Here is a 22717-nt window from a genome sequence, read left to right as displayed (position 1 = left end):
AAACTAAAAGTTGGTTCTTTGAGAAGATAAACAAAATTGATAAGCCATTAGCCAGACTCATCAAGAAAAAGAGGGGGCTTCCCTGGTGGCGCAGTGGTTGGGAGTCTGCCTGCCGATGCAGGGGACGCGGGTTCGAGCCCTGGTCTGGGGAGATCCCACATGCCGCGGAGCAACTCGGCCCGTGAGCCACAATAACTGAGCCTGCGCGTCTGGAGCCTGTGCTCGGCAACGAGAGGCCGCGATAGTGAGAGGCCCATGCACCGCGATGAAGAGTGGCCCCCACTTGCCACAACTAGAGAAAGCCCTCGCACAGAAACGAAGACCCAACAAAGCCATACATACATACATACATACATAAAAAGAATGTAAGCAGACAAGAATAGCATTAAAAAAAAAACAAAATAGAAAGAAAAAGAGGGAGAGGACTCAAATCAATAAAATCAGAAATGAAAAAGGAGAAGTTAAAACAGACACCGCAGAAATACAAAGCATCCTAAGAGACTACTACAAGCAACTTTATGCCAATAAAATGGACAACCTGGAAGAAATGGACAAATTCTTAGAAAGGTATAACCTTCCAAGACTGAACCAGGAAGAAACAGAAAGTATGAACAGACCAATCACAAGTAATGAAATTGAAACTGTGATTAAAAATCTTCCAACAAACAAAAGTCCAGGACCAGATGGCTTCACAGGTGAATTCTATCAAACATTTAGAGAAGAGTTAACACCCATCCTTCTCAAACTCTTCCAAAAATTTGCAGAGGAAGGAACACTCCCAAACTCGTTCTATGAGGCCACCATCACCCTGATACCAAAACAAGACAAAGACACTACAAAAAAAGAAAATTACAGACCAATATCACTGATGAATATAGATGCAAAAATCCTCAACAAAATACTAGCAAACAGAATCCAACAACACATTAAAAGGATCATACACCACGATTAAGTGGGATTTATCCCAGTGATGCAAGGATTCTTCAATATACGCAAATCAATCAATGTGATACACCATATTAACAAATTGAAGAATAAAAACCATATGATCATCTCAATAGATGCAGAAAAAGCTTTTGACAAAATTCAACACCCATTTCTGATAAAAACTCTCCAGAAAGTGGGCATAGAGGGAACCTACCTCAACATAATAAAGGCCATATATGACAAACCCACAGCAAACATCATTCTCAATGGTGAAAAACTGAAAGCATTTCCTCTAAGATCAGGAACGAGACAAGGATGTCCACTCTCACCACTATTATTCAACATAGTTCTGGAAGTCCTAGCCACGGCAATCAGAGAAGAAAAAGAAATAAAAGGAATACAAATTGGAAAAGAAGAAGTAAAACTGTCACTGTTTGCGGATGACATGATACTATACATAGAGAATCCTAAAACTGCCACCAGAAAACTGCTAGAGCTAATTAATGAATATGGTAAAGTTGCAGGATACAAAATTAATGCACAGAAATCTCTTGCATTCCTATACACTAATGATGAAAAATCTGAAAGAGAAATTATGGAAACACTCCCATTTACCACTGCAACAAAAAGAATAAAATACCTAGGAATAAACCTACCTAGGGAGACAAAAGACCTGCATGCAGAAAACTATAAGACACTGATGAAAGAAATTAAAGATGATACCAACAGATGGAGAGATATACCATGTTCTTGGATTGGAAGAATCAACATTGTGAAAATGACTATACTACCCAAAGCAATCTACAGATTCAATGCAATCCCTATCAAATTACCAATGGCATTTTTTACGGAGCTAGAACAAATCATCTTAAAATTTGTATGGAGACACAAAAGACCCCGAAGAGCCAAAGCAGTCTTGAGGCAAAAAAGTGGAGCTGGAGGAATCAGACTCCCTGACTTCAGACTATACTACAAAGCTACAGTAATCAAGACAATATGGTACTGGCACAAAAACAGAAACATAGATCAATGGAACAAGATAGAAAGCCCAGAGATTAACCCACGCACCTATGGTCAACTAATCTATGACAAAGGAGGCAAAGATATACAATGGAGAAAAGACAGTCTCTTCAATAAGTGGTGCTGGGAAAACTGGACAGCTACATGTAAAAGAATGAAATTAGAATACTCCCTAACACCATACACAAAAATAAACTCAAAATGGATTAGAGACCTAAATATAAGACTGGACACTATAAAACTCTTAGAGGAAAACATAGGAAGAACACTCTTTGACATAAATCACAGCAAGATCTTTTTTGATCCACCTCCTAGAGTAATGGAAATAAAAACAAAAATAAACAAGTGGGACCTAATGAAACTTCAAAGCTTTTGCACAGCAAAGGAAACCATAAACAAGACGAAAAGACAACCCTCAGAATGGGAGAAAATATTTGCAAATGAATCAACGGACAAAGGATTAATCTCCAAAATATATAAACAGCTCATTCAGCTCAATATTAAAGAAACAAACACCCCAATCCAAAAATGGGCAGAAGACCTAAATAGACATTTCTCCAAAGAAGACATACAGACGGCCACGAAGCACATGAAAAGATGCTCAACATCACTAATTATTAGAGAAATGCAAATCAAAACTACAATGAGGTATCACCTCACTCCTGTTAGAATGGGCATCATCAGAAAATCTACAAACAACAAATGCTGGAGAGGGTGTGGAGAAAAGGGAACCCTCTTGCACTGTTGGTGGGAATGTAAATTGATACAGCCACTATGGAGAACAATATGGAGGTTCCTTAAAAAACTAAAAATAGAATTACCATATGACCCAGCAATCCCACTACTGGGCATATACCCAGAGAAAACCGTAATTCAAAAAGACACATGCACCCGAATGTTCATTGCAGCACTATTTACAATAGCCAGGTCGTGGAAGCAACCTAAATGCCCATCAACAGACGAATGGATAAAGAAGATGTGGTACATATATACAATGGAATATTACTCAGCCATAAAAAGGAACGAAATTGAGTCATTTGTTGAAACGTGGATGGATCTAGAGACTGTCATACAGAGTGAAGTAAGTCAGAAAGAGAAAAACAAATATCGTATATTAATGCATGTATGTGGAACCTAGAAAAATGGTACAGATGAGCCAGTTTGCAGAGCAGAAGTTGAGACACAGATGTAGAGAATGAACATATGGACACCAAGGGGGGAAAACCGCGGTGGGGTGGGAATGGTGGTGTGCTGAATTGGGCGATTGGGATTGAAATGTATACACTGATGTGTATAAAATTGATGCCTAATAAGAACCTGCAGTATAAAAAAACAAACAAAACAACTAATACTAAACTTTCATTGGGCTATTTGTATGGAAATATGTTAATATAAATGTTTCAGACATTACATGAAATTTCTAAAAATCTTATATTTGTATTTGTATGGAAATATGTATGGAAATATGTTAATATAAATGTTTCAGACATTACATGAAATTTCTAAAAATCTTGTATGTTCTGGTATAATGTTATAAGTAATAATCCTAGTTATTACTTTAAAATGTATATCTCAGAAATAACTAATTTTCCTGTCAACTGCATTATTATGAACTTTCATCAAATCTTTAACCGTGGTCATTTTTAAGTCTTTTGTCATTTACAGACAGTTCTGGGTGTACTCTGATGATTTTGCAAATATCTTCCTATAAAAGGGTTTCATCTTCAAGAAAGTCATGGAAAAGACTCTGACAAGTACAGGTTTCTGGTAACTGACTGTACTGCTGAACTGAATGAATAAGCATTTTCAGAACTCTAATGAAAAACTGATGAACTCATAAAAGTGCTAACAAAAGATCAAGATGAAAAAAAAATTAATTACATGGGACTGAGTGAACTGATGAGGATGAGTATAATTTTTGTGACTTTCTGTCTGAATTAAAAAAAAAAAAATCCCACAAGGACTCAGAGGCAAAGAATATACAAATCAATTTTCACTGCAAAGTAAAGGAGCTGTTACAGTGGAGGATTACTGGACTGAATGTCAATATTATGACATAGTATGAGTGTGTTTCATGTTTGGTAATTGCAATCATTGTTGCTTTTGTTGTGGTCATCCATGTACAATGCTTGGTGTCAGTCTATTTATCTCTTGTAAAAATAAAATACAGTGTGTGTGTGTGTGTGTGAAAAAAAAAAAAAAAAAAGTTTGAACAGAAAACAGGAAAGGATGCTTACCAGTGACTCTGAAGACCTAGTTGGGGTTAGAGCCCTCATGAAGTTGGGACTCTATAACACATGATCAAAATAAAGAACATAATAGGAATTTCCTTAAGACCCTAACACCTTCCTCTAACTTCAAAGTTTTTGTTTGCCAAATATTTTTATTCTGTGAATTACTACCAGTGGTTTAGTGATGGTTTGTCTCTCTGATAGAAAAAAAAAAAAAAAAGTCTGTCACTCTCTTTGCATTGTCCTTACTTCTGGTAAAGAGATGGACTGTCATGAGCTAAATTGATCAGAAGTCAAAAAGTAGATGGGATAGTCATGGGTTTCAATTTACAGCTTCATCTAAACTGGATCCTCCAGTGACCTAAGTTGCCTCTTTCTGGAGGAGATGACAGTCATTAAACACAGACTCTGGAGCCAGTAGGTTCTATGGCTCCAATGGTTTCAAAGATTTCTGTGAATTCAAATCTCAGTGCAAATACTTATTAACGGTGTGACCTTGAGCACAACTCATGCCTCAGTTTCCTCTTCTGTAAGATAGAGACATCAACAGCATCTACCTCACTGGATTTCTCTGAAGATGCAATAAATAAATATACATCAAATAGGGTCTGGTCCAAAGTAAGTCTTCAGTAAATATCAACTATTTCTGAGTCCCATGCCTTTCCTCTTATCATCCTTCTTTCTCTTTGTCTTATCTCTTTTCTACTTTCTTTTCTCCCTAATAAACAGCCACCATAGTTAGAAGTTCTCAACCCCTGTTTTTCTTTTTTTTATTGTTTGATCTAGCTTTAATTTTAAAAGTTATCTGCGTGGTATTTTTTACATTATAAGAATAATTTATATACACTGTAATTTTTTAAAACCCTAGGGCAATCTACAAAGCAGAAAATAAGTCTCCCTTACCCCCAGTCTCATTCCCCAGAGGTAAACATTAACAGTTTGTAGTCTGTTATAATCTTATTAGTTTAAAAATTATTACCTAAACTTTAACAGGATCTTTCTATGTATGCAGGTATGTGTGAATGTGTATATTTACTTTTCAAAAGTAAGACTATAAATATACTGTTTTGCACCTTTTTTTCTTTACTAAGCAACTTATCACTAACATCTTTTCAGGTCAGCACATCCTGATCCGCCTTGGTATTTTTTTTTAACGACACCACCACCACCACGTTTCTTAAATTTTTTCTTTGAAGGAAGGGGAAAGAAGAGTGTGAAGAAGAAAACTCCTGATTCTAAGGGTTTCTATAGAAACCTAGCCACAAATATGTCCTCACTGGCCCCACTCAGACATGTTGTCACTTCCTCTCTAACCAAACGCCCAGTGACCATCAGGAATATCCAGGTGGACTCACTCCATAAGTGAATAAAAAACTCCCTTGGATTTATTCCTGATATTTAGAACCAGTGTAATGGAAAAGTGGCCGCTTTCCAAAAGGGATTTGTTTGGTCATCACAACTTTTCATGAGAAAAATCTAAAAAAAGTACTGCATGTCAAGAAGTCAAAAGAATATGAAAGTTACAGTGGGTTCCAATTTCTATAACGCTGAGGTAAGGAGATTTCCCCCATGAGCTCAGAGTAGTCCAGTACAGGTTGGATGAGGGCTGAAGACCGGAGCTGTGATTGTAATTGTGGTGGAAATTTCTGGAATTCTATATCTTTCCATAGATGATAGGTTTGCAAAAATAGCCATTATTGCAAATTACAGCTGGGAAAGGGGGTTAAATATGCCTCTGGTATATTCAAGTCAAATTGTAACTGTGTAAGGCTGTGTCCTGTGTAAAACATTTTCTGTTTTCCATACAAGAAAGAACAGAGAATGAGATATTTAAGGGTAATTTTCTATCACAACTTTCTAAAGTTAAGAGCAAATTTATAGGGGCAAAGAGAAAGAAGCATGAGTCTTTAGGACATTTGAAATTTTATTACATTTAGCTCTATGTAAATTTCAAGAACAAATGCATAATGACTAAATGGCCTTTTGCTTCTTTGTCATCTATCATTTTTCTAACCTGGCAGAAATGTAAAAAAATCAACCTACCTCTTGCCCCCTGACTAGAAAAACAAAAACGCATCAATGAGGAGGAGAATTGCACAGAAGACAGGTTGTATTTCAACTCTTAAACATTTCTACAGGGATATTTGCTCCTGTTAAGTGTCTGACCAAAGATGCATTGCCTCTCTGGGGCCTGGCTCCCCAACTCTCCCAGCCTGAAGTTTCTGACTTACCAGCTGCATTGTGCTGGTGATACCAGATCAACTCGGGGATTGATTGAAAGAGGCGTCTTTCAGCCACGTACCACTGTCCTGAGTCATTCCTTTTAATCTGATAATGTTTGATGGTAGCCTCCATACTTCTACAATCAGTAAAATGTGAGTTCATAAACAAGCAAAAGACCACTTTGGAACCAAGTCAATCATTAAGCAACAGGACTCCACCTCTAAAACTCGTATCCTAGTAACACAACACACTGAAGAGCAGATAGGATTAAATTAAACAGGTGTCTCCCCATCCCAGGAAAATTCCTCAGCTATGGTACTGGGGTCTTAGATTCAAACATAACTTCAGCGAAAGTTGTCTAGGTGACAAGTCTAGTGTCCAAAAACGTACAGCTCGTAATGGACACTTATGAGCATTTATTGAATCAAGTGTCAGTTCAATGAATGAACGAATGCACTGTGAGAGATGTGAGACAAAGAAGGGAGGAAAACCAGTATCGGGTGTATTGATGAGCGGGTCTGCTATGGGCAGCTGGGGCTTAATCCCTCTAGGAAGCGATGAGAGACTGTGGAACACACCTCAGAGTCTTCCCACTAAAGTGCAAAGGAGCTGAAGGGCTGATCCTCCACTCCGCACGGATGGAGGGTCACTCCTAGGAAGCTAACTCTCAGGTACTTCCAATCCACCCCTGGGGACCACAAGAACCCACCGCCAGAGAACATCCTCGGGCAGAAAGAAACAGGAAGCTTTCTGAGTACAAGAGAGCTCTCTGCAGGGTAACCCTGGGGTAAACCAAGGTGAGGAGAGAATGGCACCAGCAGTGTCTGCTACAACTAATCAAATCTCCTCACTTGATGCTTGAGAAAAGGGGACGAGAGAGTTTAAGTAACTTATCCAATGTCATACGCAGAGCTTGTTAGGGGATAAAATTTGAACCAATTAGTTGTCCCAACTTCCAGGCCAGCAATTTTCTATGTTAGGCTCTCACATTCTCTATGTGATGGTGTCTCCATAACAATGACTGCCCCAGGGATTGCTATTTCCAGAGAGACCAAAAACACAACTGCTTACCTCCCAGCTCTTATAAACACAGAAATGGTGTAGGATCCCAAATGTCTTGAATCTCTGACAACAAATGCACCTTCTTTAGACTGCAAAACAATTCATTCATTGTACAAGTTTATTCCTTATTAGGAAGAAAGACAAACATCTCAATAATGAAAACCAAAGCTATACTGACTTACTGTAAAAGGATGATACTGTTTTTACAAGTACACACAATCTTATCTCTTAAACCTTTTATAGACTTAAATGTCATACCTATAAAATAAAATATAATGGGGACAAGAATTTGCAATGCGTGAGTATTTTAAAACTTTGCTCCTGATTTTTCTAAGAATTCTGCATTTGACAACCTTGTGCCCCACCATTTAGTTATTTTTGTTCTACTGATCAAGATAATAGATAAAAATAGCTGATGAATAAGAAGAACTCCAAGACAGACTGACAGGATTGTTCTTTAGAGGAAAAGAAACAACATGGTAAGTGGGGGTGAAGGAGGCAGGGAGGAATACATCTGGGAAGATGAGGAATGGGAAGAGAGACCAGAGTTCATGATATGGATGGAAAGAGAATAGACTTGGGAGAGTCTGGAGAGAAGAGCAAGGACAGCCATTCTGCTTGCTCTAGGGATACAGGAGAGGCAGAAAGAGAAATGGCAGGAGGGAAGAATATTATACTAAGTTTGACGGTACATTATCAATTGGATCCCCACTGACATTCTTTGGGAAACTCCACTAAAGCTGAAAATTGCTTTCAAATAAGCTTAAAGTTTGGACTGTTTGGCTTAGTTTGATACCGTAAAAAAAGTTCTCCCCTTATTAAGTGTGCTTACACTCATGAAGAGGAAAATATCTCAGAATCTTGGCAAACCCGTGAAAGTTTACACTTATCAAGTGCTGGTGGGTTGCTTGAGAACTGCACAATCCAAACAGCATGATGTGACTCCTCAAGATGAACATAATACATCTTCTCCTTCTCCTTCCAGATTCTTACCAAGAAACAAGCCTCATTTTCTGGTCAAATTTTTTAACCGATAGAAAAGAATAGAGAGCCCAGAAATAAACCCACACTTATATGGTCAAATAATCTGTGACAAAAAAGACAAGAATATACAATGGGAAAAAGACAGCCATTTCAATAAATTGCAATGGGAAAACTGGACAGCTACATGCAAAAGAATCAAACTAGGCTACTTTCTCACACCACATACCAGAATAAACTCAAAATGGATTAAAGACTTAAATGTAAGACCTGAAACCATAAAAGTCCTAGAAGAAAACACAGGCAGTATGCTCTTTGACATCGGTCTTAACAACATTTTTTTGGATTTGTCTCCTCAGGCAAGGGAAACAAAAGCAAAAATAAACAAATAGGACTACGTTAAACTAAAAAGCTTCTGCACAGTGAAGGAAACTATCAACAAAATGAAAAGGCAGCCTACTGAATGGGAGTAGATGTTCACAAAAGATATATCTGAAGAGGGGTTAGTGTCTAAAATACACAAAGAACTCATACAACTCAACGTCAAAAAACAAACAATTCTATTTGAAAATGGGCAGAGGACCTGAATAGACATTTTTCCAAAGAAGATATACAACAGACCCATGAAAAGATGCTCAACATCACTAATCATCAGGAAAATGCAAATCAAAACCACAATGAGATATCACCTCACACCTGTCAGAATGGCTGTCATCAAAAAGACAACAAATAACAAGTGTTGGCAAGGATGTGGAGAAAAGAGAACACTTGTGTACTATTGGTGGAATTATAAATTGGTGCAGCCACTATGGAAAATAGTATGAAGATTCCTCAAAAAATTTAAAATAGAACTACCATATGATTCAGCAATTCTACTTCTGGATATTTACCCAAAGAAAACGAAAGCACTAGTTTGAAAAGATATATGCACACCAATGTTCATAGCAGCACTATTTGCAATAGCCAAGATATGGAAGCAACCTAAGTGTCCATCAACAGATGAATGGATAAAGAAGATGTGGTATATATATATATATATATACAATGGAATATTACTTAGCCATTAAAAAAAAGAATGAAATCTTGTGATTTGTGACATGGGTGGACCTAGAGGGTGTTATGCTAAGTGAAATAAGCCAGACAGAGGAGGACAAACACCATATGATCTCACCTATATGTGGAATCTAAAAAACAAAGCAAACAAGCCAACAAAAGAAAAACAGACTCATAGATACAGAGAACAAATGGGTGGTTGCCAGATGGAAGGGGGTTTGGAGGGGGCATGAAATAGGTGAAGAGGACTGCATTACAAACCTCCAGTCATAAAATAAATAAGCCACAGGGATGTAATATACAACATAAGAAATACGGTCAATAATACTGTAATAACTTTGTAAAGGGACAGATGGTGACTTAACAGTGATCATTTAATAATGTATGCAAATATTAAATCACTATGCAGTACACCTGAAACTAATACAATATTGTATGTCAACCATATTTCAATTAAGAAAGGAAATTCAAATAAAAATGAAAAAATCTAGAAATTGATAAGGAAACACTACATATCAGGACCTCTGTTATATAGGTCAGGCAATACTCAGAAATAAATTCACAGTCTCATTATTTATATCAATAATTGAAAGGACTACAAAATAAACAGATCCAACTCAAGAAGTTATGTTAAGAATTATAAAATAAATCCAAGTAAAGTAGAAGAAAAGATCTAGAGACTGTCATACAGAGTGAAGTAAGTCAGAAAGAGAAAAACAAATATCGTTTATTAACGCATGTATGTGGAACCTAGAAAAATGGTACAGATGAACTGGTTTGCAGGGCAGAAGTTGAGACACAGATGTAGAGAACAAACGTATGGACACCAAGGGGGGAAAACCGCGGTGGGGTGGGAATGGTGGTGTGCTGAATTGGGCGATTGGGATTCACATGTATACACTGATGTGTATAAAATTGATGACTGATAAGAACCTGCAGTACAAAAAAACAAACAACAAAAAACAACAACTAATACTAAACTTTCTTTGGGTTATTTGTATGGAAATATGTTAATATAAATGTTTCAGACATTACATGAAATTTCTAAAAATCTTATATGTTCTGGTATAACGTTATAAGTCATAATTCTAGTTATTACTTTAAAATGTATATCTCAGAAATAACTAAATTTCCTTGTCAATTGCATTATTATGAAAAAAAAGAATAAAGACAAAAGCAGAAAATAATAAATTATAAAAACAAAAATATAATACAGCAAGTAATTAAATTCAAAGTCTGGTTGTCTAGGGAAAAACGATAAAATAGATAAACTACTACTTAACCTAATCAATAAATAATGGGGGGAATCTATTAAAAAATAAGTCACAAGGATCCAGAAAAAAATTAAAGAATCTTCTTGACTCTATTAAATACATTTGAAAACTTGAATAAAATGGGTAATTAGCTAGCAAAACATAAAATTTATCAAAATTGATTCCAGAAAAGCTAGAAATCTTACTGGACCAATTGAATTGAAATGCGGATAAGGTTTTAAAAGAGCTACAACATTAAAAAGCATCATAGTTACACATTGTGATGTTACTAAATCTTAAAGAAATGATAGACAGATCAATTAAATAATTCCAGAGCATATGAAAGAAGAAAAACTTCTAAATTAAACAAAGTGGTTTAACATCCATACCAACAACACAGCAAAGATTGTGTACAAAAGGGAAAACAACTAACCAGTCTTCACTTATATCAATGCAAAAATCCTAACTAAATGTTAACAAACTGAATCCAGTAGCACAATAAAAGAATAATACACCATGACCAAGAGGGATTACATACAAGAATGCACAAGTAATTTAATATTAGGGATTTTAGTAATATGATTCATCGTTTAATAGATCCAAGGAGAAAAATCTCATGAACAACTCCATAGATGTTGAAGAAGCATTTGACAATTTCAACTTATATTATCAGGATTTTCTTATTTTTTATAAAATGGGAATATATGTGTACTTCTTTAACACAATAGCCCTTATTTACTTTAGTCCCAAGTCCAACATGATGTTTTACGTAGAAATCATTCTAACTAAAACCAGGAAAAAAGAAATACCCATTGTCAGCCCTGGTATTTAATTCTGTTCTGAGATACTAGCCAGTGCAATTAAATGAGGCAGAAATTAGCAACACTGATTTAAAATTGTAAAAGAGGGTTGAAATAATCACTGTTTGTTGCTGATAAGATTACATACCTGAAACCCAAGAGAATTACCTGAAAAAATACTACAAAAACTTTTTTAATTCATCTAAGTCATCAGTTACAAACTAATTCACAGAAATCAAGAGCTTTCAAAAGTAAAAATAACAAGATAAGCCCATTTATAATAGCAACAAAAAGATAAAATACCTTAAAATAAACTTAAAAATCCATGTGCAAGGGCTAAATGAAGAAAACCTTAAAATGCTCCTGAAAAATACAAAAGTATTTGCTTTTTCTTATTAGGTCTTAAATCCATCTAAGATCTATTTTTGCTTGATGTAGGGATCTAATTTTAATTTTTTCTATATGAATAATTAATATATGGGTCCTGAAATAAATGGTCCCTAAACCCCACTGATCTGTAATGCATGAACAATTTTCTCTAAATTAATCTGTAAATTTAATGCAACCAACAGGAAAGTTTTTTAAATGAGGCAAAGTAATTCTGAAGTTCATATGGACAAAATATGTATCTCCAGAATGTTTCTAAAAAAGAAGAATGGAGGCTAGCCACACCAGAGAAAGCTTCAGTGTTTAAAACATTATAATGGCAGAACATGAATAGACAGGCTGATCAATGAAACCATGTAGTAAGTCCAGACATAGTTTTTTGTGCTAATGATGAAAGTGGCATCTCAAATCAATGCAGACAAGAAGGACACTTGGTAAAGAAAAAAATTAACTTGGATCCAAACCCCATGATAACAGGGAAAATTACAAATGGATCAAACATGTATACATAAAAAATAAAGCCACTAAAGTAGTCAAGAAACATGGGAATTTTTTTTTTATAACCTTGGAGTGGACAAGGCAATTCTAACCTGACACCAACCCTGAAGTCTTATAAAAATTTGTCTTAAAAATTCAAATACTATTCATGGCAAAAAAAAAAAAAAAGACAAAGCAAAAATTGGAGAAAGTATTGCCACATATCACAAAGAGTTAATTTCCTCAATATAGTTACCTAGGTCCTACAAATTGTGAGGGAAGCATCAAAAAAACCCACAGAAAATTTTGCAAAGGATATGGACAGCTACAGAAAAGGGAATACAAATGTATAGACTTTAATATAGAAAAAACTGCTTAACATTCCCAGAATAAGAGAAAAGCAAATTAAATCCACACTAAGATGAGATGTCAGAGAGCAAAGTTCCAAATGTTTCATTAAAACGCTTGCTGAAGAGGTTGTGGGAAAATAAGCACTCTCTTACATGTCTAAATGTAAGACAGATATATAAATTGATACAACTCTTATAGAGGGCATTGTGATATCTCACAAAATTGGATGTGTGCATTCTCTTTGACCCAGAATTTCCACCTTTGGTGATTTATCCTACAAATATTCTCACATAAATGGAAAGAAGACAAATGTGTTGGTTACCTACGGCAGGACTGTTTAATAGTAAAGAAGTATATACTACTTAAATTTCTATGATGAAGGATCAGTTAAATAAATTGTGACAGGGACTTCCCTGGTGGCGCAGTGGTTAAGAATCCACCTGCCAATGAAGGGGACACGGGTTCGAGCCCTGGTCTGGGAAGATCCCACATGCCGTGGAGTAACTAAGCCCGAGTGCCACGACTGCTGAGCGTAGGCTCTAGAGCCCGCGTGCCACAACTACTGATCCCACGTGCCACAACTGCTGAAGCCCGCACACCTAGAGCCCGTGCTCCGCAACAAGAGAAGCCACCGCAACGAGAAGCCCGCACACCCCAACGAAGACCCAACGCAGCCAAAAATAAATAAATAAATTAATTAATTAAAAAAAAATAAATTGTGACACATGCATGCTAAGAAGTACTGTGCAGGTGTAAAATGAATGAGGACACTTTACGTACTGATGTGGAAAGATTCCTAAAATATACTATCAAGTGAAAAAAAAGTAATGTACAGAAAAGTATAATAATTATGTTACCGTTTGCGTAAAAATAACACAAGAAAATATTGATATATAGTACTTGCTTGTATATGTAGTAAATATCTGTGAAAGGACACAAAACAAACTAATAATAGTAGTTCGTCTATGGGGAGGGAAATTGATGGGTTGGAAACAAGGATGAAAGAAAATTCAAAGTCCTTCCTTTTGATTTTTGAAGTATAAAAATTTATTGACTACTGAAATATGAAATTAATAAAATTATAAGATACTTTTATAAGTAATTTATGCAATAAATTTGAAAATAAATATAAAATAGGCAATTCCTTAGGTAAATATAAATTAAATCCCAAAAAAAATGCAAACAGAAAAGGAAATTAAATTGTAATCAGACATCTATCTGTTTGAAAATGCAGCTTGCCAGACTATTTTACAAAAGATATATCTAACCTTCAGGAAACAAATAACTTCTATCTAATATAACAATTCCAGAGATTGGAAAAAGAGATAAAAACCCCACATCCCAACTCATTTTATGACGCTAGTATAACTTTTATACTAAAACCAGACAAAGAGAACAGAAAATTAGAAGCCAGGCTAACTTTGAACTTAATAGGACAAATGCTAAATAAAATATTAGGAAACCCAAACCAGCAATATATATTTTAAATGCCTCATAACCAAATAGGATTTAAACCAGGCATATTTTTAAAAATAAAAATTAGAAAATATGTAAATTACAAAAATATTTTAAGATATAGAGAAAAAATATGTATATATTTAAAATATCACACACACTCTTCAGACAGATTAAAGATCTAAATGTGAAAAGCACATCTTTAAAACATTTAAAGAAAAATATAAAATTCCTTTATTACTTCGGGAGAGAGAGGACTCTCTTACAATAAATAAAACAAAAAGCAGAGATCATAAAGGAAAATATTGAGAAATTTGACATTAACATTTAAAAAATTCTGTATATGAAAACAGACTAAAGTTTTATAGAAAGCCAGAAACCAAAAAAATATAGTTGTAACACATAACTGCCAAAAGATTGGTATTCAGAATATATTTTAAAAATATGTATTGATCAGTATAAGAAAAGCAAACACACTATAGAAAAATGAACAAAGGATATTAACAGGCATGTAACAGCAGAGGCAGTACAACTGGCCAAAAGACACATGAAAAGTTACTCAGTCAAACTGTTTACCAAGGAAATGCACATTTTAAAAAATATATAAAATTTCTCTTTCAATGAATTAGAAAAAAAAAAGTGTAAAACTACCAGCTGTTGGCAAGAATGTAGGGAACCAGTTTTACTCATTCCCTGTAAGAGTATAAATTAGTACAAGTACTTTGAATCATGATTTGAATACACAGTATCTAGTAATGTTAAATCTGCACACACCCTCTGACCAGATGGTTTCATTTTGGGGTGTAACTGAAAGAACCCCTTGACCTTGTGTACAAAATGACATAGACAAGGAAGTTCTTTGCGGCACTGTTTGTAATATTAAAAAATTAGAAATGATTTGGATGTTTATCTATAGTGAAATGGATACATTTTTATATACTCATATCATGAAATATTATACAGCAGTTAAAGGAATGTGTTTGATCCATGTGTACCCATATGAATTAAATTGAAAATATAATGTTTAATTTAAAAATCAACACACGTATGATCCCCTTGATGTCAAATGTTAAAACACATAAAATAACACTATAGGTTGTCTATGCACACATATATGATAAAAATTAAACACATGGACAAAATGGGAACACACCCTTCTACTGTGGTTGCCTCTGCCGAGTGAGGGAGGACCAGAAAGCTGAGGGAGGGGTGGGCTTTAACTGTATCTGTAATGTCTTATTTTGTTAAAGAATGTTATGACCAAATGTTACTATTGATATTTACGATATCTGGGTTGTGGGTATGGGAAGGTTTGCTACAAAATTCCCCATTCTAGCCTTTGTAGGGAGGTCAGACACTTGCCCTGTTCTGGTTTCCTCTCAGATGTAGAACCTCACGTAGAACCTGCCCAGCCCAGAGATTCGGGCCATATTACCTGTGACCAGCTTGCTTACTGTGGACCTACTTGTCGACTTTCCTTCTCCACTTCTGCCTGCCTGTCATCACATCTTCTTTGTCCATTCTGCACCCACTAATGTATAATGTCACCATGCCAGGCAGATATTGCATTTGCTGCCATGCTCCATTTCCTCGCAGCCAGTGAGGCCAGGCCAGACCTCCAGCCTCTGTCCCCACCACCACCTGAGGCTGGTCTGTGTCCCTCGTGCTCAGCCTATCCCCCAGCTACTAACTGGACCATCCCTGTGTCCTGAGCCATTACTGGCACTGAGTTTTGAGATACAGAACTGATTCTTTCTCGCTCATATTTCTAGATTTCCTCAACATCCGACATCAGGTCATAATGACACATATACTTCTTACTTACTTTCTAGTTCTGACTGTACATTTACCCACAGTTGATATTTACCGTCAGTTGGAAATTTAAACTATACGCAGTTTTGTTTTGTTTTGACCTAGATGAGCAGTTTTGATCTGAGTTTGATATTTTGGCTACTCCACTCTTCCTTTTGTTCCCAAAGAACGAAAGTGCAGCCCCGTGTATTTTTCTATATCTGTGTTTTTCATGAGTCTAAGCTAAGCTCAGGAGGGCAGACTATATATTGTATTGTCATTGATGCTAAGGTATACAGGCAATTCAAACAGAGACCCTTCTGGCAGAATGCACTTCAGAGTGAATGAAGGATTTTTAGTATGTTAGAGCTGAAATCATTTCAGGAGGAAGACATTTCTGAAATTATGGTGAAAATCAATGAAAAACAGGATTTGATACAAAGATATCTAGTTTACGACATAGAAAATGTGTAGTAGAGATGAAGTTGTAACAATATTTTAGAACTAAAAAAACAAAACCAGCAAGTAATACAACTTTTTAGTTGGGTAAAGTCTTTATAATGTGCCTCTCACAGAAATTTTGAAAATATTCACAAATAAATTGAATTACCTCTTGTCTCAAAAGACGTTCTGCCTGATTTCTGGTGATATTTCTATGGTACCACCTGTAAAAGTAATAAAAATAATTTTTAAATGTTATATTCCATTTCTTTCCAGAAAAAAAAAAAACAAAAAAACCCAAGCTGCTCCATTTCCTTCATTTTTAAAAAACTTTCTCCAGAACTGATTTTAGAAAACAGAGTGATTTTTAACTCAGATAAACAATAACGTACTGTAATGTGTCAGTTAGTTTAATACAGTTTTATTGATTGCAAGCCAAGATCCTACTTATTCTATCACATCTCAATTCAACTTTCTGACACACACTTATGATATAATTTTGAATGATTTAACCTCCTGAAAATTTCCATAAAAGGTATGTGGTTAGGAAGTCATCATCTTCAATTAACACCTTATGGAGCTTTGGTTAAACAAACTAAAAAATAGCCATTTCTTTCCCCTGAGGAACATCTTGTTTACATGCTTACATATGTGTTATGTTACCTTTCCGAACTTAAAACTCATACTAACTTATTTGACTCTCCTAAGTTTGTTACCTTGCGGTAAAGTCAGTGGTTTGATAGAGTAAACAGAAACAATATACAAATCATCCTGCCCCACTCCCTCACGGGTCTCATCGAGCTCCTCCTTCTCCCCTCGCTCACTAAGCTTGGGCCACACTGGGAATCTTTCCTGGCTCAAACTCACCAAGCCCTTTTCCGCCTCCGACCTTGCTGTTATCTCTGCATGAACCCATCATTAAATGACTTTAAAATACCAGAGCTACACACAGTAATCATAATTAAGTAACACTGTAATTTAAACATATGGTTTGGTATAACAACACAATCAGTAGGCAAATGTGGTACAGGAAAGAGAGAGGAAACGGTAGAACAAAGGAGAGAGACAGAAAAACGGAAAAGCTTTCATTTCAAAACAAGATTTTAAAAAGGAGTTAACCTAACATTCCCAGAAATAATATTTTTGTGGACAGTGGAAGGAAGAGTGCATATATAACGATGCATTAAGTCAAGTGGGGGGAGCCCAAAGGTGGCTGATTGAAACTCATACCTGCCTTGGAGGATGGAACCTGTATCATGTGGACTTCCCCTAACCTTCAATAGTAGAAAGTTGCCACTAAATTAGAAGGGTCAGGTTCTTTAAACACTAATGCCCTCAAATTGAAAACAGTCTTTTAAAAAGATGAACCACAGAGAATAGGGGATGATTACAGATGATTCTAATCAAAGTAATATGACTATATGACTACTTACTGCTACTGGAAACAAGAGTAACTGTGATGTTAAACCGTGCATATCATTCAGTACTTTTTAATGACTATTCATATTGTGGAAGGGAATTTCAAGATGAGTCTGAGACCTCTTGCTGTAGAAAGAAGAAATTCTTTCAAAATAAATGAGGCAGAATTAAAGACACAGGGAACCAATTTAATGGGCCCCCCACTGGCTAAGTTCTGAAATATGGGTGCTAAAAGGAAAATGATGATTATAGCTCACTGAAATAACTGAAGCTGTAAAAAGCCAAGACTGCATAATGATACTCAAAAGGGGAGAGATTAACATAAATTGATTTTTTTCTAAATAATGTTTTTTACCTGCTGTCGTGTTGGTGTTAATTTTGTTGCTTTGTACTTATTTATTATAGTGATAAATAAAATAAATATATTAATTTTGACTAAATATAAATTAAAAATCCATCCATGTGGAAGTCATACTTAGAATGACTTCAAAGTAGTAACAAAATAGCCAGATAGAAGTATATGATGAATTTAAGACCCTTTAAAATAATGCAGAATTCCATCTGCATTATTATAATGATATATGTAAGGCAGGAAAAGATAGGATGAATGCAAATTAGAGGAGGTGGGAGCATGGTATTTCAGAATTTCATCTCTTTAAATCAGTTGGTAAAAGTTAGAAGAGTTTTTGTTCTGTTTTGCTTTTTTCAAATAGGTAAGGCTGTAACTCCTTTACTGAGACAACACTGATTATAAAACTAATATTGAGGGGCTTCCCTGGTGGCGCAGTGGTTAAGAATCCGCCTGCCAATGCAGGGGGACACAGGTTCGAGCCCTGGTCTGGGAAGATCCCACATGCTGTGGAGCAACTAAGTCCGTGTGCCACAACTGAGCCTGTGCTCTACAGCCTGTGAGCCACAACTGCTGAAGCCCACACACCTAGAGCCCCTGCTCTGCAACAAGAGAAACCACCGCAATGAGAAGGCTGTGCACCACAACGAAGAGCAGCCCCCGCTCGCCGCAACTAGAGAAAGCCCACGCACAGCAATGAAGACCCAACGCAGCCAAAAATAAGTAAATAGTAAATACATTTAAAAAAATTTTTTTAAAAACTAATATTGAATGATTTCAATGGAAGCCCCAATACACAGGATTGTGGTGGGCCTTCTATTGACATATTAAAAAAAATCCTGGCTCAAGCTCACCAGGATTAGACTCACAGTACGTCCAACTGTGGTTGAGTACAACCATCTTATATATATGTAAGCCTCCCATGTGCCAGTCTTAGATTTCTGATCAATAAGTAACAGTATTGTGGTCTTGAGTTTTAGCCCTAGAAACCCTATTAGATCTGAGAAGGTTAAGCACTTCACTTAGTGAATCTGCTTCACTTAGTGACTTTCTAACCCTGAGAAGGTTAAGCACTCAGTGTAGAGACAATTAGATAAATCAGACTCATATTTCCACAGCTCAGGATAATCAATGTTTGCTATTTAAAATATCTATAATTTTAAGAGAATCTGGCATATCAGGTTTTTGTCTTTGATTTAAAATTTATAATTAATCTTAAACTTGTTATTTGAAGTTTGAGGGAATTTAACCAATTTTTAAAATAACATTCATATGGTTAAGAGAACTCGATTTACCACATATATCTGTTTAACTTATTACACTTCCAGGATCATGTAAGGACTTATAAAGGGCTATTACAATTGCAAATTTGCCCTGTCAGGCATGTGAAGTACAATACTTAAAAAGAAAACTGAATTTATTCAGTTTATCAGTGCAAGTTAGATGGTCCCAGAAATTTAATTAACTGAGCTTATAAATAGGATGGATTGTTTAAAGACATTTCGTATGTTGAGTATGAATTAAGGTGATTGTTCTTAATTTTTTTAGACTTATGCGTAGTATATCAAGACTTACAAGTTAAATCTGAAGGCTTACTGAAAACCAGCGTTTTACGTTGTAATGTTGATAATTTGGATATTAATTTCAAACCAAAGTAGCCATAAATATTTCTCTGAATAAAGGTTCCCCCGAAATGTCAGAAGCCCATGTGGACACAGCATTCCTTCTCCCCTCGGCCCCTAACTCCCTCCTGCCCCCTTTAGGCATTAAAGTCACTTCCTCAGAAAGGTCTTCCCCACCCAACACACTCATTTAAATTATATCCCCTTCCCTCTCCCTGTGCCCCATACTGTTCCTTCATAATATCACAATTTAAAATGATATATTTATTTGTGAATTCGGGGTTGTTTAATGTCTATTTTCCCATGAAGCTGTAAATTGCGCGAAGGCAGGGACTGCTTCTGTGTATTCTATATTGTGTTTCCAAGGCCTGGAACAGCTAACATCTGGTACATCCTAAGTGCACAATAGAAAAGACTGAACAAATAAATAGACTGGAGGACTGAAGTATCTATGAATGTGGTACACCTGTAATACTAGGCAAGGTGGACCAAACTGTAAATGCCTTCCCTGTTCATTTCACAGTTCAAGACGGGTTTGAGCCCTGGTCCAGGAAGATCCCACATACCACGGAGCAACTGGGCCCCTGCACCACAACCACTGAGCCTGCGCTCTAGAGGCCGCGTGCCACAACTACTGAAGCCCACGGGCCTAGAAGCCGTGCTCTGTAACAAGAGAAGCCACCACAGTGAGAAGCCCGCGCACAACGAAGAGTAGCCCGCTCCCTCCCTCCCTGCAACTAGAGAAAGCCCTCGCGCAGCAACAAAGACCCAATGCAGCCAAAAATAAATAAAAATAAATAAATTTAACATCTCAACCTTAGTTTCTGATCTGCAGAATGAGGGGCAGAATGATCTGCAGAGTGATTGCTAAGATTTCCATCTTCTAAACCTATAAGGGTAACAAGAATGTATTTCTAAGCAGAACTCTAGTAACGTACCAAAAGTTCTTCCAAACTACAACATTAGCCAACTTCTCATCTTGATATCTAAAACATTTCAAAACATGAGCCAAATACAGTAATGTGTCTATATAGTAAGTCTAATTTCATTTATGCACAATTAATGCCATTTTTAATTTTTTAAAATTTTTTGGCCACGCTGCATGGCATGAGGGATCTTAGTACCCTGACCAGGGATCGAACCCATGCCCCTTGCAGTGTAAGTGCAGAGTCTTAACCACTGGACCGGCAGGGAAGTCCCCATTTTTAAAATAATAACTTTTCCATTTAGGACATGCATTAAAACAAGTGCAAGACGAGTGTTTGGTTTCACATTGTCATTGTTAAAAATTTTTTCAATTGGCCGTACAAAACAAAAGTGATTTTAAGAAGAAGAAGTTTCTGCATCAACCATTATAAGGGTCAAAGATCTCTTAGGCTAAAGCTGCCAACCGTGTTACTTTCTTTTCCTTACTTTGGTCTTACAGAACAAAAACGCTATGTATACTTATAAGCTGCCCAAATGTACATAATTTTCACAGATTAACCATAGGACATACTTTGGAGGACACTTACTCATATATTTCTAAGTTGGTTGGTTTGTTTTCAGTCACATAGTTGCTTGGAATTAAGCCTTCATTCCTACAAAGATAAAGCAAAAATCAAAATGCTTGGCACATCTGTGGCATTATAGTGGCAAAAATCCTTTTAAAAACCTCAAGGATGCAGGGGAAAATCAAATTCATTTGACTAATTAAATTGTTGAAAGAAGAAAGAAAAGTTTTTTCATTTCAACTAAAATCTCTGCATGATAAATACTAAGTTTCTGACTTATAACGTGAATAGTTTAAGACGTTTTCTGACAAAAATCTTTGCAAAGAGGAAAAGGTGTACTTACGTGATCACTGGGACATCATAGTGACTAGATTAAAAACATACCAATTACAAAGATATTGACTTAATTCTTTTTAATTGCCACAGAGTATTCCACAGAATAGATATTCTAGTTTAGCCATGCCCCTATTACAGCAAAGCTGGAAAGAAATACTTGAACAAGCCTTCTTGTGTACAAGTAAAAGTATTTCTCTAAGACAGATACCAAGCAGGGAAACTGCTGGGTCACGGAGTATGTGCATCTTTCAGTAGATACAGTAAATTGCTGTTGAAGGGAAATGTACCAATTTATACACTCATCGGCAGGGGAGGGGTTTCTCTTTTCCTATACCTTCGCCAATGAAATCTGAAATTTAAAATTATGAAAAGATCTCCAAGACATGTTATTGAGGAATACAAGCAAGTTGCAGAGCAATGTATAAAGTATGGTCAGATTTAGGTAAATTATATCTGCAAGTAATACCATATGTTTCAATATGTGCATGAGAGTGCATTGAGAATGATCTGGACAAGTACTCACTAAATGAATAATGGTGCTTCCTTTTGGGAAAGAGACTGGGTTTGGAGGTGTGGCAAAGCAGAATTTGGGTACTATTTATCATGTTTGAATACTAAAAAAAAAAAAAACTATATTCAGTTATTAACTTTGAAGTTAAAAATTGTTGTTGTTTCTCTTTAAGTCTGAGTCATGCCAATAGGCCACCTGCAGCCGTAGCTAATTACACAGCCCTGAACCTACTAACTTACTGTCATCACTGGGACATCATACCTCTTTTCCCACTGAAAAGTCTCCATCACATGTTGAGACTCAATCAAGAGCTGGTAACACAGCCAAATCATCAGGAAAATATAAATAAAGAGGTATGTATGTACTTCTGATGCTTAGACACTTATAATCTCCAAATCTTGACAAGGATCAGAAATCAATGCCAGCATTCTCTCCCAGAAAGCTCACATACTCCTCAGAATTCTTCTCTACCCAGGACTCCAGTCTGGCCTTATTAGTAATCTATTGCAACTGACACAAAGAAGTCTTATTGCAT

General features: G+C 36.0%; 1 protein-coding gene across 1 annotated transcript in view; it reads right to left on the bottom strand.

Moving 5' to 3' along the window:
- TXK (TXK tyrosine kinase) overlaps positions 1-22717 on the bottom strand; it is a 74703-nt gene that overhangs the window by 30800 nt on the left and 21186 nt on the right. The window contains exons 5-8 of the mRNA XM_082390686.1: positions 21357-21422; positions 16622-16676; positions 7473-7552; positions 6410-6537 (exon numbers count right to left, since the gene is read on the bottom strand). Of these exons, the coding sequence (XP_082246812.1) occupies positions 6410-6537; positions 7473-7552; positions 16622-16676; positions 21357-21422 (329 nt within the window). The remainder of the gene's footprint in view (positions 1-6409; positions 6538-7472; positions 7553-16621; positions 16677-21356; positions 21423-22717) is intronic.

Source organism: Balaenoptera borealis, assembly GCF_965194805.1.
Source record: "Balaenoptera borealis genome assembly, chromosome: 4".
Lineage (NCBI taxonomy): Eukaryota > Metazoa > Chordata > Mammalia > Artiodactyla > Balaenopteridae > Balaenoptera > Balaenoptera borealis.
The sequence above is the reverse complement of the archived record's forward strand: the minus strand, read 5'-3'. Positions and strand labels throughout refer to the sequence as shown.